Source organism: Mus musculus, chromosome 19 (genome assembly GCF_000001635.26).
Source record: "Mus musculus strain C57BL/6J chromosome 19, GRCm38.p6 C57BL/6J".
NCBI classification, from domain to species: domain Eukaryota; kingdom Metazoa; phylum Chordata; class Mammalia; order Rodentia; family Muridae; genus Mus; species Mus musculus.
Genome location: NC_000085.6, coordinates 21022745 through 21039755, shown reverse-complemented (window position 1 = coordinate 21039755; position 17011 = coordinate 21022745). Strand labels below are relative to the sequence as shown.

The 17011-nt window shown below is 42.2% G+C and overlaps 1 protein-coding gene across 1 annotated transcript in view; it reads left to right on the top strand.

Annotated features, from left to right (window-relative positions):
* The first annotated feature begins 2629 nt into the window (after positions 1-2629).
* Tmc1 (transmembrane channel-like gene family 1) overlaps positions 2630-17011 on the top strand; it is a 253671-nt gene continuing 239289 nt past the window's right edge. Inside the window, exon 1 of the mRNA XM_006526640.4 lies at positions 2630-2944. Within this exon, the coding sequence (XP_006526703.1) occupies positions 2886-2944 (59 nt within the window). The 5' untranslated portion in view covers positions 2630-2885. The remainder of the gene's footprint in view (positions 2945-17011) is intronic.

Genomic DNA, 17011 nt, shown 5'->3' with positions numbered 1-17011 from the left:
CGTGGGCTTCACGTCCTCAGAGCAGATTGCCATTTCAACAGGAAAGAAACATCTGCAGCTTTCCAACTGAGCTCAGTTCTACTCAAGACAGGTGGAACTCCAACCGGCACTGCCGCAGAATCGCAGAATACCCACGGACTGGGATGGGAAAGGGCATCTCCTTGTTGTGCAGCCATGAGCCTGGGACGTGCCAACTGGGGCTCAGATGCCAGCCATACTGTCTATTGCTTGTGTTATCTTGGAGACTCTCTAGACTCTGTTTCCTGTTATAACCCAGGCACATAACTAGTATTCGTTTCAAAAAAGAAAAGAAGGAAGGAAGGAAGGAAGGAAGGAAGGAAGGAAGGAAGGAAGGAAGGAAGGAAGGAAGAAAGGAAGGAAAGTTGTCCAGTCATTCCATAGTTGTCTACTAAGCTCTCCCTGTGTACAGTTTGCAAAGAACCAGAATCAAAGAGTCACAAATGAAGGTCAGTTTGCCAGGGTCACAAGTCACAAGGGATTTAGACAGATATTGATAGCATTGAATAGGTGAAAGGGTTATAGAATGTGTTGTCCAAAACAGAATATTATTTGAAATGAAAATGTGTGTTGTTAATTGTACTGGGGTAGCACTACATCAGGACTTGGGCAAATGGGGAGTTCCTCCAATGGGCATTTACTAGGAGAGGGAAAGTAGAAGAAAGAATGGGATTCTGAAGCCTACTCCATGATGGATGGTTAAAAGGGGCCCAGAGACCCAGAGAAGCATGTGGGAACCCTCTGAGCCGACAGAGATGAAGTCCAGTGCAAGTGGGGACCTGGAGATACATGGTGGTTTCTCTGTCAATATACTGACTGATTCACACGTTTGCTTTGTGGGCCTAAAGAAATGTCCGTGTTGTCTAGGTGGCTTAAAAAAATTGGGATTTGCAAGAGCAGATGTGCATTTAAAAGAACCAGTCCCCCTCCTTAAAGTAAGGAATTATCACTAAGCAGTGCGTGTCAGCCTTTGTCTTCCAAGAATGGCTTTTAAAGAATACCAGGAGTCTTGTGCCCATCTGTCCTGATTACTGGTTCGAGGGTGGATCACAGCCAGTTTGCCAAGGCTGAGACTCACACCAAAGGAAGCCTCTTGTGGTGAAGGATGCTTGTAAGGCCACAAAGTAGCCCGGGTACAAAATGGTAGAGCAGAGGTCTTGGCCTGTGATCTCTAAACTGGAAGAGATTTTGGATCTCCTGGAGCATTGTTAAAATGGAAGATTCTGGACACCCCACTCAGTAGGTCCTGGGTGGGAAATAACCTTCTACATCTCTATGTTCCCTGGAGGTGCTGCTCCGGCGACTGTATTTGGAGATTTACTGAGCTAGAGGATTTGGTGGCAGACGATCTAGAGCCAAGGATGAAGGAACATGGTTCCAGGCCTTTTACCATTTTCTGAATTTTGCAAGGGAATTCACAGGTGGCACCACACACAGATATTTAGTAGGCAGCTCCCGGTCAGACCATACAAAGGTCATGAATTCAGGGCTGGAAGTGTAGGAGGGGTGATCACATGTAAGTCTGACGATTGCTAAGGCCAGGGTCATAGTGACAGGATCGTCCAGTTCCCTTCTGTGACTCTTCCTGTCATTTTCAAAGCTCTGTCGTCTTCTCAGTCCTTCAGACCATGCTAACATGCCCGCCTGCGTGCCGTCCTTCTGCTCTTGACCTATCTCCCCTCCTCCCTCTCCTGTCTTCTTTGCTCCTTCTTCTCTTCCTTTACACCTTTCTCTACTCCTTTGGGTTACTCTACCCCTCAGGCCTGATCTTGTGCAGCCTGTGCAAGCCGTCTTCTCCCAAAGCACAGAGCATCGTGTATGCTGCGTGTTTGAGTGACTGTTGACTACATGACCATTTTCTTCTAAATTGATGGTCCTGTAGTAACCAGTATGCTCCATTGGGCATCTAGGGCTTATCTTAAAGCGTAACACTTCAATACATTTGTCAGCCTTCACCTTCCAGGGGATGCGTTAAAGAATAAAGATGACAGGGTTCCACAGGCATGTTTATCAGGTCAGGTAAGGAGACGGCAGTTGTTAAAACAGTGATGCAATTGCAGGAAACTGGACAAAGAGTTGTTAATATTTATTTAGACATTGCAGCAGGTCCCAAGCGCAGGTTTGCCAGCGCTGGCAATAGCGCCATCTGGTGGAAAGAAAATTTTTTTAAATTCAGTGCAAACTTAAGTCAGGAATGCTTAAACAATAATACTCTGGGAACTTTCTGCCGTCATTGTTGTTAAAATATAAGCAAAACTCCTTTTTCTTTTTAAATAGAAAATATAGATTCTTTGGGGGGGGGTTGTGAATTGCATTTATTGAAAAGACTGCTCAGGGTTTGAACAGAGAAACATTCAAGTTACTGTAATTAAGTAGGGTTTATGAGAAGGACAGATGTTGGCCATAAGGAAGCTGGGATCTCCACCCGTCACTAGCCCCATAGAAAAAAAACAGGAGCAGGTGCATAGCTCAGACATTGCTTTGTGTTCAGAGCTGACTGGTCAAGGAGGATATTGTTCATCTCTGGCTGCTTCTCTTACTACCCCACCCCTCCATGCTGGAGGGAGGGGTGGGGGGTGGGGGAGGGGGGAGAAGATCTTCAGTCACTGTCTGTTTTTCTTCTGTCCTAGTCAGCTCTCCCTGCTGTCCAGCCAGAGTGGGCACTCTCTCCATTTCTGTGTTTTGGATTTCTGTTGTTTGAGGTGGAGGTGGGGGGAGGGGGCGACACACTATCTTCTGCCACATTGGGCTGTAGTCTTTACTGACAAGGACATGGCCATTGCAGGCAGGACCAATATGTCTGAGAATAGAGCCACCCCTCTATGCTGAGGATGAGGGCCGAGTGACGATAGGAAAGATCTGAAGAAATGGTCAAGAAGAAAGCTTTTGGACCTTCGAGGCAAAACAATGAATTTGGGAGGGAAAGGTAAGGCAGACATTGTGGTGGGCACAGCAGACGCCTGGTGAAAGAGAGGGCTGGCTTCGTGAGTTGACTCCACAGATCTCCTGTTGCTTCCGTGTTTTCTTTGGCAGCCCGGGTGTTTTTTTTCATGCTGCCGCGGTCAAAGCAACTTCCTCAAAGACACTCTGTTGGCCTGCTGCTGTGGAAAGGGTGGGCCCTGTAGCCCTTTCCGGGTTTACTGCTTGTCAAGTGCCTTCAGCAAGAAATATCAATATAAACCGGCGTGGTCTTTATGCTTCACTGTCAAAATGAGGTAGAAAATGGTTGGAGTTTTGTTTGTTTGTGTCTGTTTTTAAAAACTCTCATAGAAAAATATAAGCTGTGGTACCACCCACAGAAGAAACCCCTTTAGAGAACGGAGGCCTGGATGAAGCTGGCAGGCGGCCTCAAGCTGTACAGCAGGGTTGCTTCATTTCTTGGTTGTTCCCCCTAAAACACGAATCCCCTTTGTTAGGTTCATTTGACATTTATTTATTCGTTGCATGGCACAGTGTGTGTGTGGAAGCCAAAGATTCATGAGTTGGTTCTCACCTTCTACCATTTGAATTTTGAGGATGAAAATCAGGTCTTTCAGCTTGGTGGCTCACACCTTGCACATGGAAGCCATCTTGCTGTCTGTAGTATTTCTTTCAAATTCAAATGCATGGATTTTTTTTCATTTAGGAAAGAAATGGTAGGAGTGTAAATGTGTGCTGTGTGTGTTTGCATGACTGATTTTATGTGTCTCATGGCTGTATTTCTATTTGAGGTATCTTCCCCTTCTGGCCTCAACTTACCTTCCATCTCATCTTTATGACCGATCTCCCCCTGATTTGGGGAATTTAGAATGGTTAAGAGTCTTCGTACAATGTTGGGAACGAGAAACAGATTCCAAGTTCCTTTCTGTTTCCTTCCCAGAGGCTGTGGTCCTCCTTCCAGGGCAGTTCAACTGGGCACTCAACTAGACAGTGTTAGCACACAGTGCAGAGGGAACAATGGCCTCACAAGGTTTCTAGGAACAAATGGATGTTCTGGGCTTAAAGGGCCCATTTATTTCTGCTTGGTGAGATTGCCTCACACAAGGAAGTGTGCAGTCCCACCCCTGGGGTTCAGACATCAGGACTCCAAAGTAAACAAGTCTCAAGTGCACTTCTGAAGCAACGCGACTGTCTCACTGATCTTTTCCCATCATCCCATCTCTTGCTCCCGTTTCCTTTCCCTCTGCGAGGCCACCCAGAGGAATCATAAATCCTCCTGTCCAAGGAAGATCAGTCATTAGAACCTTGTTTCTCCAAAGTAAAACATAAAGCTAAAAATATGTCTCCAATCCCCACCTTCTTGTCTTGGAGCTAGCTGGTCATAAATAAATTCTCAGACCTCCCTTGTCTTATAGTAGATCATAAAACCCTAGTTTATATTCAGTCCTGCCCCACAGCTGGGAGAAAATGCCATTCAGAGGGACCAAGAAGAATCTATACAGACAGGCCTTTCTGGCTTTTCTCAGTTGTCCTAGCACCCTCCGATTCTCTTTCAATCCAGTCGTACCTCAATATGACATTCAAGCATCAAAATGGGCAGTTGGTTCTGGGTCAATGTGCCATTAATCCTGAGGTTCCTGTGTCACCTGAAACTAGGATCAAGTTAATTTGTCATATGCTTCTCTTATGGTGTGGGGGTTGTTATTCATAGTTCTCTTTAACAGGCAGGAATGACATCTTTCTTTTCTCCACCCACCCTGTGCTCAGAAAAGAGAAGTAGGAGGTAAGCCAGGAACGGGACTAAAGAGTTCCACAAGGCGTGTCCTTCATTGGAGGCTATTGGAAGAAGAGAGTAGGCAAAGCACTGTGCATAAATCACCCAAGCACATCCACTGAGGATGCACACATTGTTCTTTCTGGAGTGCAAGGTGTGTTCAACATAATCGTCCTGATCATTTTGAAGTAGTTAAGAGCTGTGTCTCAGTGGACTTCCCTTATGGAATATAAGAAGTTTTAATTCTGCTTTGAAAAAAAAAATAGTGAAAGGAACTAATTTTATTTTATTTTATTGAGGAATGTGCAAGTTTTCTGAAAACGTGTGTGAGATGCTGAAGTAAAAATGTCCTATGATATGCAGCACGGAATCCCATGTTCCTTCACCTTGTGGTAATGCACAGTGCATGTTGGCTACCAGCAATGGTGGTAAACACTTGTGGATTTGAGTTTCCAAAAAATAGGGCTTCTAAAGGCTCTGCTCCTAATGACAGAGAGTTGTATATCCCCTGAGGGGAGGTGGGGCGCAGAGATAAGCTTCCCAGAGGAGGGGCTGTGGAACTCAGTGTAACACAGCTTTCACCCCAAACTTTCTAATGCCTCCTCCTTAGAGAGGTGCATCTTCCATGAAGAAACATCTAAAGCTCCATCCAAAAGAAGGTTTCCCCTCACAGAGAGGAAGGAACACTCTACTGTCCATACCAGGGCTGAAGAATACCATTGCCAGTCGGGTCAGCAGGACATCAAGAGTAAGTTTCTCATGTTAGTATTTATTGGCTTTGGTCCACTAGCTGTGTGCAGTCACTTGCCCTGTGACAGATGGAAGTTTCTGGAAAAGGACTGGCCACCTCCAGGCACCTGCTGCCCGCCCTCGCTTGGATCAAGCTGGAAATGGTAGTTGCTATTTGTAGCAGCTGGTGTAAGGTGGTCTTGGCACCCCTTGTGTTGGCCCCAGGACTCAACAGTACCTTCCAAGCTTCTGAAAATAAATAAAAATTGGTGCTTTTATTCTTAGGGATCTAGGAAAAGAGGAATGCCATCTCTCCCTATCCAGATGTGAGTAAAACATCCTGCTTTTAATGTCATTGGAAGCTGAGCTATGGTGTCTGTTTGGTTCCCCGGTAGAAAATAATAACAATAACATTAACAATAAAATTTAGATGTCAGTGAAGACTCTCTGTTTTCTGTGTCCTTTGAGATTTCTTCATCTTCTTTGGGATTAGTGTCTGTTCAGAGCAGGCTGTTAGCTCCTGTTTTAGTAGGGGTGTGAAGAGGCTATGGATGGGGGGTACAGGGGGTTGCGGAATGAGCTCTCCTCACCTTCCACCTACCAGATAGTCTCCCTCCTTTCTACCGGACAATGAAGCAAACACAAAACTAATCCCCCTTTGGAACTGTACCCAAAAAGTGTCTCACTGGACATTTATATATCAATTGTTGTCATTGTACATTTGAGAACACAGGTGTGATTTTATGTCTTAACAGAGTAAGGATCTTCAATGGAAAGGCCAAAAGGAGCAGGGCTCCGGGTGGAGCGGGGAGGACACGATGAAAATATTGTGCTGAGCATTGCTTTAGTATTTTCTCCTGGCTCGGTCCATAAGTTCAGGGACTTTAGAGAAACAGCCACAAACCCTGTCCTCAGTCCTTGTTCTGGGGTCTTGTCCCATCCCCCAAAGGCCAGCTGATGTGCACTGTTCACTGTTGTGTCATCCTGGCTACCACACTCTGTGAAGGAAAGAGGCCTGTGGAGTTATTCTCTCCCAGTCATACATTATGTCTTTGGCCTTTGAAGGCAAAGTAAACAGTGGCCATTCTTATTAAAGAAACAAAATTTCTCTGCTACTAAAGGAACAGTGCTATAATACAATGTAAAATGCAGATTCTTTTCCATATGACAATGTTATGTTTCATTTTATCCTTTGTCTCCAGCAGTTGCCCAATAGTACCTTTTACCCAGTGGAAAGAGCCTGGTTAATAAAATCCTATCCCTTTAAAAGTGAAAGACCTCTTTTTAGGACATGACAGTCCTGATCTCTGACTTCTTGCCAGAAAGACCAAATGAATTTAATGTCTTATTTTTGTGGGGATTTTTTTTTGTCAGTGCTAGAGTAATAGCTTTATTATTCTAATAACCAAATAACACTCTAATAAGCTAAATAACAACCCTAGTGTTCACAATGCTGGTCCAACTCCACCATTTCTACCAGTAAGCCTTAGTAAAGCCCATCTAAAGGAAGATGAGGTTTGGGGGACTTTATCTAGAGGAAGCTGTTCTTTCCTGTACATTTTTTCTATGTCTCATGTGAGCATGGACTTCACAGCGGCTCTGTCCAGTACACTTGTGGGTTCCAAACTGCCTGACCCCTCATAACCACTTGCTTCCCTACTAAGAACAATCTCTTGTCTTGTAGCTGTTGACTATTGGGAGAGACAAATGTTTACGTTCTAAGTCATAAGTGGAAGGTGCTTCATTCCCCAAGTCATTATTAGCAAAGGTGCCTTTTCTACATAGATAAGTTAAAAAGAGAAGGGGACAGAATTCTTCTTGTAGGTTTCTCACCCGAGGAGTGCGCAGTGGCTGCAACAGCTGCAAAATGCCTGGAGGTTGATTTTTCTAAGGAAAGGGTGGTAGAAAGTATAAAAGAAGGCCAAGGTGAAATTCAGTGTCACATCAGATGCTAGGCAGAGGGAGGAAGGTGAGCAGAGGTAAGCCACCACAAGGGTCATTTCAGCATCGCTCTCTACAGCTGTGGTTTCTCTAGTTCTTCAGTGTCACTCTGTCATTGAAGGCTGGGCACAGATGCATCCTGGAGGGTTGAAGAGGAGAAGGGGAGGAGGAGCTTGTCTTTAGGGGCAATACCAGTAACAGTTCCTGCTCCTGCAGTAGCCTGAGTCAGCTTTGTGTGATTACTCAATACGGCACTTACTACACACTGGGAATCAGCACATGTTTATTCCCTCCAGAGCTGGGTTTAGCAGAACATCAAGCAGTGGACTGTGGGGAACCATAAGAGCTTGAGGGTATAGATTACCTGAAGTGATCTAATAACCAAAGGGGATTGAGACATGAGACCAAAATATTCTGCAACTCTGTTCCTTGTAAAGAAAAGGGATGTGAGCAAAGATGTCAGTGCTGGGAAAACAAAACCTTAAAGTCTATTCTGAACTTTAAGCCAGTGACTTGCTGCCCGCTGTGCGGTTGGGTTGTGTCACCCTCAAAAGACACATGGAAGTTCTCACTATATAAGAATATGACCTTATTTGGGAGTATAGTCATAGGGAAGTAATAAAGCTAAAATGAAGTCATTTTTTCTAGTGTCCTTACAAAAATAGAAACTCGGGTATAGAGACAGAGACAAATATATACAATGTAAAGACACTCAGGGAAGGATATTTGATGTCACAGAGCACCAATGCTTGCCAGCCATCACCAGAGATGAGAAAAGACAAGGAAGGGATTTTCTGTAGAGATATCAGAGAGAGTTCTGCCAATGTTTGGAACATCCTACATCTAGCTCCATGAGATAAACATATCCCTGTTGTTTATTTAAATCATTGTATGATACTTGTTATAGCAATGTGTAAAACTAATACAGCTTCAGAAATCTAATTATAACAATAAATCTGTTTACCAGTCATTTGTAATGTGCATAGTATGTGCCAAAAGCTGTATTTATGTTTTCAGAGTTGATCCTCATAAAAATCTTTCCGAGAAGAGATTTCTGTTGGGAAAGATGGACCGCACACATTTCAGAATCAGCATGGGTGAATTGCCCATAGATTTCTCAAGGCGGACCTCAAAGAGCTGGGTTCTTGCATGAGATGGTAAGGCCATTTCATTGTACCCATCAGTTGCTCAATTCACTTCAAAACTGGAAATGTGACTTTTGGCCTGAGAGGCCATATTGTTAAAAGTGATTGTCATGAGTAACCAAACCAACTGGACTGGCTAACAATGCACTATTGATTCAAGGTTCTTTAACTATCCTGCACTGAGTGCTTCAGGCAGGGACTGGCTTAGAGAGCCAGCTGGTGGTTCCAGGTTCCCCAGGATAAACGCTTCTCGCTAAATCATTTAGCAAGAGTGAAATGTCAGGGCTACAAAACAGAGCCCCACTGAGAAGGGAAAGCATTCTAAACTGCCAATCAGAGGGCTTATTAAACAGTAGCTGGGCTGTGAGGGAAGTCTAATAAAGACTGGAGCACCGTGGATAAGCCAACAATTATCATGATATTTGAGGATAGCTATCTGAAGATTTCACAGGCCAACCAAAATAGAAGCACCTACTTTAAGCTTCATAGCACACTATCTTTGGCCTTGTAACTCTATCTTGTCTTTAGGCTTCACAGTCCAGACTGAAAGCTTAAGATTAAATTTGAAAGGTTTCAGTCCAATGTCGATTGGGTGATTAGACTATCCTAAATAAAGTAATAGTGTTGGTGGCTCTCAGATGATGGCAATAGAGAGTTCAGACTCACAGATACAGTGTGACTGTTATCATGAAGATGGTCTCAAAGAACTTCACAGCTGCACAGTTTCCCTCTCCAAATTCTGAGATTCTGGTCCTGCTTTGGCCTCAGAAAGACTGCATAAGGCAATTGCTGTGTTGCCTGGGCCAGCCTCTGTGGCTCCTGTATTGATTTCATTTTCAATCTAAGTAAAGTATCAAGTGTTTCCTATCTACCAGGTTTTATCCCACTGCTGGGAACATAAAAATGAAAATGCACGTCTTTTCACTCAGTGAAACTTGCCAAAAGTCTTGTTGAGAGGCTGACAAGAAGCCATTATAATCCAATGTACGAAGTACAACAAGACATATGTCTGAATGTTTCAGGAGGTTGGAGGAGGGACTAACTTCTTAGTGACAGGAACTGGAGTGGTGGAGAGCTACCCTGAGTGGATGATATTGCAGGATTGAGGTTGGCACTTGCTGACTAACAAAGGTTCTCATGAACTAGGCTTCAGGGACCCAATTAAATTTTTTTATATTAAGAGGCGACGTGATTCCATTTGTACTTCAGGGAAGCTCTGTGGCAAACATGTGGAAGACAAAGTCATGAACAACACTGTGGTTCTCCTTGCTCCCAATGACAGTTTTGCACATGTGCACCTTCTCATTGCTACATCAATCAATGGAAAGCACATGTTGGGGCTTCTAGCTTTGCCCAGGTTCAGCATGCTTCTGGTGTTACAGTCGTCCAGTACAGTTTATAGAGCCAAGATGGTGGATAATAAGCTATATTCAAATAAATGCACTGGAGATGTGCTGTAGATCACCCTCTTTCTAATTAGTTTTTTTCACTGCTCCCCACTGTGTCTTTGGCTTTTTAAAAGTCATTAATACTCTATTTAATAACAGATCTCTCAGACCACATTTGTGTAACATTTAGGACTCTGTTCTTTGGCACTGAAGACCGGATCCAAGGCCTCAAAGATATTAGGCAAGTGCTCTATCACCGGGCTACATCTCCAGCCCTTGGTGTTGAGGATTATATTGCCAAAATAATAAACAAGATTTTTAAAATGGTGTTCCCCGACAAATTCCAATGTCCTAATGGGACTTCTGGAGTTCTTTATCTACATACCGAGGTTCTTAAAATTTAGGATTTTGAAGTAGATAAGGACGGGTCTAAGTATGTATGTATGTATGGTATCCTTCGGTATGGTAGTCATTTGCATTCAGAATGACTTGAGTGATTGTAGCTGAGAAACATTAGATCAGACTTTCCCTACTTGGAGTAGGCTATAAAGAAGAGAGAGAGACAGACAGACAGACAGACAGACATCCTCCCTACAGCAAGGCTGGTTACCAAACCTTGCGGCTGTGGCTACCTTGAACCTGAATAAGCAAACACCAAAGGGACACTGACCTTCTACTTGCCCCATGTCTCTTGGTAAAAGTTCAGATTTCGCTAAAGTCTGTGTGTCCATTCGTGTTGCCAATCTTTCAAGGTCTTATCATTCTTTGTTAAAATGATATAAAAGTAGCAGCAAGCTTTGGATGTTGGAGTTACTCTCCCTGGATCCTCTAAAATTAATAAAATGTGATTTTCACTTTTTAATTAGGTCTTATATTTAGTTTTAGCCAAAAAAAAGCCCACATAAAAACTATAGGTGGGTGTTGGTAGGATGGCTCAACGGTTAAAGATGTTGGGCATGCAAGCCTGGAGACTTGACTTTAACCAACATGAAGGGAGAAGGAGAGAACCAATTCCACACAGGTGTACTCTGATCTCCACAAGTGTGAGGTAGCATGTGTACACACATACATCATGCACACAGGCAATACTTAATAAACAAATTAATTAATAAGAATTAGAAGTGGGAGTGGAAGATAGTGGACAGGAGCCTCTCTCTGCCCCTATAACTCTCAAGTATTCAAATATGCATGAAACAAAGGTCCTTTAATAATGGATCGTATGGTATAAATATGTCTTGCAATTCGTATTCTAGAAGTATGGTTTTCAAACAACTTGAGCATGCACCAGTATATGCTGCACAGCTGTTTAGAGTTCCAGACCTCAATGCCAGCATATCTCATTTAACTGGTCTAGAATCTGGGTTAGGGGCAGGTGTCTGAGGAATGGGCTTCTATCATGTTCCCAGGTCTTGCTCAGGCTGCTGTCTTGAGACTAGCTCCTCTGCTCCAAAGTCCCAAGAGATGGCTTTGGTTGGACAGTTTTTACTTTCTCTTATAAATATCTTATTCAGATCAGTTCACTGAACTATTGTATGAGTCATAGGATACCAGTATTATTCAAATGAAGAAACCGAGTTTTGATAAAATAAGGCAGCATTCTCAAAGTCACTCTGCCAACAAGTTGTGAGCACAGATTGATATTAGAATTCTACATGCAAATGTGCTGCCATGGCTTTCCTGGGGGTAAATTTCTTCTTCCCAGATGTTCACAAAATCCAGATGTGGACTTTGGACCTGTGAGAATATTTTGGTGGTGTGTTTAGTGACTAACTCACCTTGTTTGAGACAGATGCTGGGCTTTGTGAAACAGTCCTATTTGTTTGACTGTTTTTTACTACATCTCCAACGAATGTTTCTGACTATATAGAAATCACCAAACCTGTGGACTCATCACAAAACTGAAGTGTATATACTCCTCAGTTTATGGCCTTTAGTGTAGGGAGGTGGTGGGAGGAAGCACAGATTTCCACCTACCGTAAACCTCCTTATTTTTATTTCTTCCCAATGTGATTTACAGTACCAGGTATGGAGCTGTTTTCGAGACCTCTGTGGAAGTTACTTTTTCAGTAGTCCAGATGGCTCTGATAAATAGTCAAGGCATCTCGTGAAGCAAGGGTTGATCCTGACTCAGGGGAAATTGGTCAAGTAAATCATTTTGCTTCAATTGCTGTGGCCTCTGAGCATCGAAAATGATCACATACTACATCGGCTTATTAACTCATTACTGGAGTTACTGAAGGCACAGTTGCAACTTCATGGCTGAGCACACCTCAAGGCTTCTTTATTGCCTTTTTTTTGGGGGGGGGCTCTCTGCCTGTTTGCATCCCTATAGCCCTATAGCCATAACTACATAGGTGTAACTAACGGAATGTAAAGATTAACAAAGAACTCTCTCCTGTGCAAACACACAGACATACACACACACATGCATGGCGGGGGGGGGGGATGATGAAAATACATTATATACATGTATGGAAATGTCTTAATGGAACCCATTAGTTTGTACAATTGATATACATTAATAAAATTACTCTTTAAAGAACTTCCCTCTAATCATGGTCATGTCACGTTTACTTTTAAGGCTATAAGTGCCTGTTCACATAATAGACCAAAGAGCTGTGTCATTACTTGATGCTAAAGTTTGCTGCAGTTAAATCTCATTCTTGAAGAGAAAACATTGACAAGTAACTTATTTTTAACATCAATGTTAATTATGACATTTGAAATATTTATGACTTACGCCAAAAAGATATCCTTGAACAGAAATGCCAAAAGGAACTCCACATAAAAACAAACCATAGCCATGGAACCAGTTTACACCGGAGCAGAACCAAAGACTTGGTCTTCCACACCTCCTGAAACAGGATTCCTATGATTTAACAACAGTTTTAAATATATAATCCTGTTTTTAAAGAATTAATTTTTTTTATTATTTTATGTTTTTAGGTATTTTACCTACATGTATGTCTGTGCCCCACGAGTGTGCAGAGGCCCAAAAAAGGTGTCAGGTTCCCTGGAAGTTGAGATACAGAAAGTTCTGAGCCACAGTGTGTGTACTGGGAACTGAACTTGGGATCTCCCAATGAACAAACAATAAATGCTCTTAGCTGCTGGGCCATTTCTCTAGGTCTTAAATATGTAATTCTTTTTATGAAATACTGTATTTTTAGTGCAATATCTTCATATTTCCAGCACTCAAGAGATTTGGTACTCACAAACAGGAGTGTTCTGTGCCCTGTGTTGCAGTTTTCCTGCATTTATGCACAGTAGCGTATCATCAGCTTGACCCAACACTCACATCTATTGCTATTTCTTCCTTCAAGGTATTTCTTTCTTTTATTTACCTGCGCATGTTATTTACCTGGTGTTTACAACAGTGCCTGGCACATAGTAGGCATCATATAACACTTACTGAATGGATGGATAATAAATCAATAGGTATGTAAAATATGTTAGTTTTTATCACCACCAGAACTCAAAACAGTTTAAAGAACTAAGTGAAGTACAATGTATAGTGGTGAGCCAGGGCTGACTTCATTCTTCTGTGCTTCTAACACTTTCTATTTAATGAAGAACTAGAACAGAGTGACCCATGTTTGTCCAATGGCTGCATAGACAATCTCTGTATCAGTGATACACGAAATAGGCAATATATATTAAAGGGAAATATTAGTAAAATTCTAGATTATTTTAAAGATCTCTCTCATTTAATCTATTGTTTATATGGTATTTTCTTACTTTAAAAATGAAATGATGTTGATGGGAAAAAATACAAATAAATTCCCCAAGTAAATACTTTCTGGGCAATTAGGACCTATATATATACACATATATACACACATATACATATACATATACATATACATATATATATATATATGTGTGTGTGTGTGTGTGTGTGTGTATAATATATATATATATATATATATATATATATATATATATATATATATAATATGCCAAGAACAGTCTGGCTTGCCACCATATGACAAAAATTTCAGGCAGCTGTGAAATGCTGCATAGCAAATGACCTCATTAGCAGCTTCAAACAACAGCAACTCATTGTACCTCCGTGTTTGTGCGGGTCAGGGAGCCAGGACTAGGCTAAGTGAATGGTTCTGGATTAGAGTCCTTGCACCGATTTCCTGCAGCTGCCATAAACCAGACTGCAGACCAGGCAGCGTAACCACAGAAATGTGTACTCCCCGCACCCTGAAAGCCAGGGGCCTATGATAGTGTTTCCCTCTGTGGCTTGTCTCTTTCTCATCCACACAGATGATGCCTTCTTGCTGTGCTCATGCGCCTCAAGATCTCTTTTGAGAGCTTATCCCTCTTTTCATTTAAACTTATGAGCCAGCTTAAATTTAAGTCCATCCTAAAGACTTTATTTTAACTTAATCAACTCTCTGAAGGCCTTATCCTGAGATGTTATATAACTCAGGGCCTGTCCCACAGGTCATGATTTAGCCTTATTTACCTTTTTGGAGAGCCTCATGCTCAAGTAGGTGGTTAGAACTTCAACATATGCCTCTGCAGAGTAGGGCCAGAGTCCAGCTTTCAAGAGGCTTCCGTAATTTGGGGCTGTGGTCTCACCTGAGGGTTGGGTAAGGTTCAGCTCCCTAACTCACATGTGATTGTGAGGCCTCCGTCTTCCTGGCTGATGGTTTCAGACTTTAGTTCTTGTCCTGTGGCTCTTCTACAGGCTTTCCAAATTACCCCATGACAGAGTCCCTGGCTTCCCTTTGATAATTCAAACTGACATTGGTGACTTTGTAGAAAGGAAACAAGAAAATTCTAGCTAGAATTCACAGGCTCTGTGCAATACAGCTCTGAAGTGATATACATTTGCTATTATCACATCCCAGTGGCCACACTGACCACCTTAGACAATTCTGTGGGAGAAGATTACAAGAGAACGAGAACCAGGATATAAGATCATTGGTGGTCAGCTTTAAGGCTGGCCATGATAATTGTGTTAACATTAAAATTTTAAACTGCAAACATTTACATATTTATATAACTCAAGATACTTTGATTAATCAGTAAAATATGACTGAAATATTTTTTAGCTACTGTAATAATTAAGGGGGGGAGTAGGAATGATGGTTTCTGGAATAGAATTACATACACTGAAGAAAAATTTGAAATAATTTGCCAAACAAATGAATACATGCTGCAAATTTTAGTGCCTAAGGGCCAATTCCTCTAAATAAAATGCACTGGGAGTTAGTGTCACAGTTGACTCTGGGTTTGAATATGCATTTTAACATGTAGCTATTCTGACAACTTTAGCTATTTATTCAATCCCTAGTCTCTGGCGTTCTCATGCAAAATGGTAGAAATAAATGACATCTGCTTAGTATGGCTGCTGTGAAACATGAGCTAGTACATAGAACACGTTTAGGACAGGGCCCAGAACAAAAAGCAAGGCCAAAGCAGAGTGATGGTTCCTTGTTATTATTACTGAAGAGACTCCAGTACATACCTCATCCGTTACAGGTACTCACAAACAGCTGTGATGACTGACATATATCCTCCTTACAGAGTTACAACAGACTTTGCATAGAAAATGGTATTAGTGGGGAGCATTGCAAACTGATGTGTATCTGAATTGAGAAGAGCAATGTTGAAGTTCTTTATTGCCAAAGGTGGAAGCTTTTGTGCTAAAGCATATGTCTAAATGATGGTACATGTCAATAAGACTCCAAAGGCCGAAGCAGGGGGATTGCTGCAAGTTTGAGGCCAGCCTGCTCTATACAGCAGGTTCCAGGCCAGCCATTGTTGTATAGTAAGCCCTGTCTCAAGAAACAAAAGCAGGGGCTGGAGAGATGACTCAGTGGTTAAGAGCGCTGACTGCTCTTCCAAAGTTCCTGAGTTCAAATTCCAACAGCCACATGGTGGCTCATAACCATTCATAATGAGATCTGACACCCTCTTCTGGGACTTAGATATAATAATAATAAATAAATCTTCAGGCCAGAACGAGTGGGCTCCACCGGAGCAAGCAGAGGTCCTGAATTCAAATTCCCAGCAACCACATGGTGACTCACAGCCATCAGTACAGCTACAGTGTATATGTATATAGTAAATAAATAAATCTTAAAAAAGAAACAAAAGCAAAACTACCATCAAATCTTATATCCATAAATTGTATCATTATAGCATGGTCATTATTCTCTAAAGTAAGTCTTTTTTTTTTCTCTCCACACAAAAAGTTTGAAAGAGCGTGATGTATGAGAGAGGGAGTCAGCGCAGTAAGGATGCATGGTGCCAGGTAATACAGTAATTTTGTCATCAGGTTACGTGGCTTGAATTTCTGTGGCTAACAGGATGTTCAGGCAGTCCAATGACGCCACGGGAATATTAATCCAGAACAACTGTGAGAAACAAAGCAAGAGGGAGTCTTCCAGCTTGGGTTGGTGCAGGGTTTAAATAGTGCCTCCTATGACTCCTTATGAAGCACAGAGCAAAAGAAATGGCCTCTTTAAAGAGAAAAATCACAGAAAAGTGTCATTTCCAAGCATCTCGGCTTTCACAGGTGTGAGCCCAGTCCGTGTTCTATCAATCAAATGCCACACCCAGGGTATGGAGTTGCTGCTTAGACTCATTCACACTGGGGTCTGATACAGTTCAACTTCAGTCTGATTCTGTCCTGCCACTTTAAGATTTTGAAAGATTCCAAGTTTGGGGCTTAAGAGAGAGAATAAAGTGAGTCCTTTGGAAGTAAGAAATTTATTAGGAGTGTTATTAATGCCACAGACAGACAGACAGACAGACAGACAGATAGCAGCATGGTAGGGACTTTGAGGGGAGTTCAGACCCTCGTGACAGGGCAGAGGCTATTTCTTCCATGTTTCAGAGGAAAGGGGAGGTGCTGTCTGATAAGGTTGATTAGCAATAGGTAGTAAGTTCTTGTAGTCAGATGTTTCTGAATTACCTATGAGGATGAGGAAGGCAAGAATCTAGAAAAGCAACTTTATTTTAATTCTGGAAACCAAATTATAGTAGCTTGAGAGTTGTCAACCCATAAAGAAGCATTACAAAATGGCGTATCGCTGGCTAACAGTGTCTTGACTGGAGGAAAAGAAATACGTTCC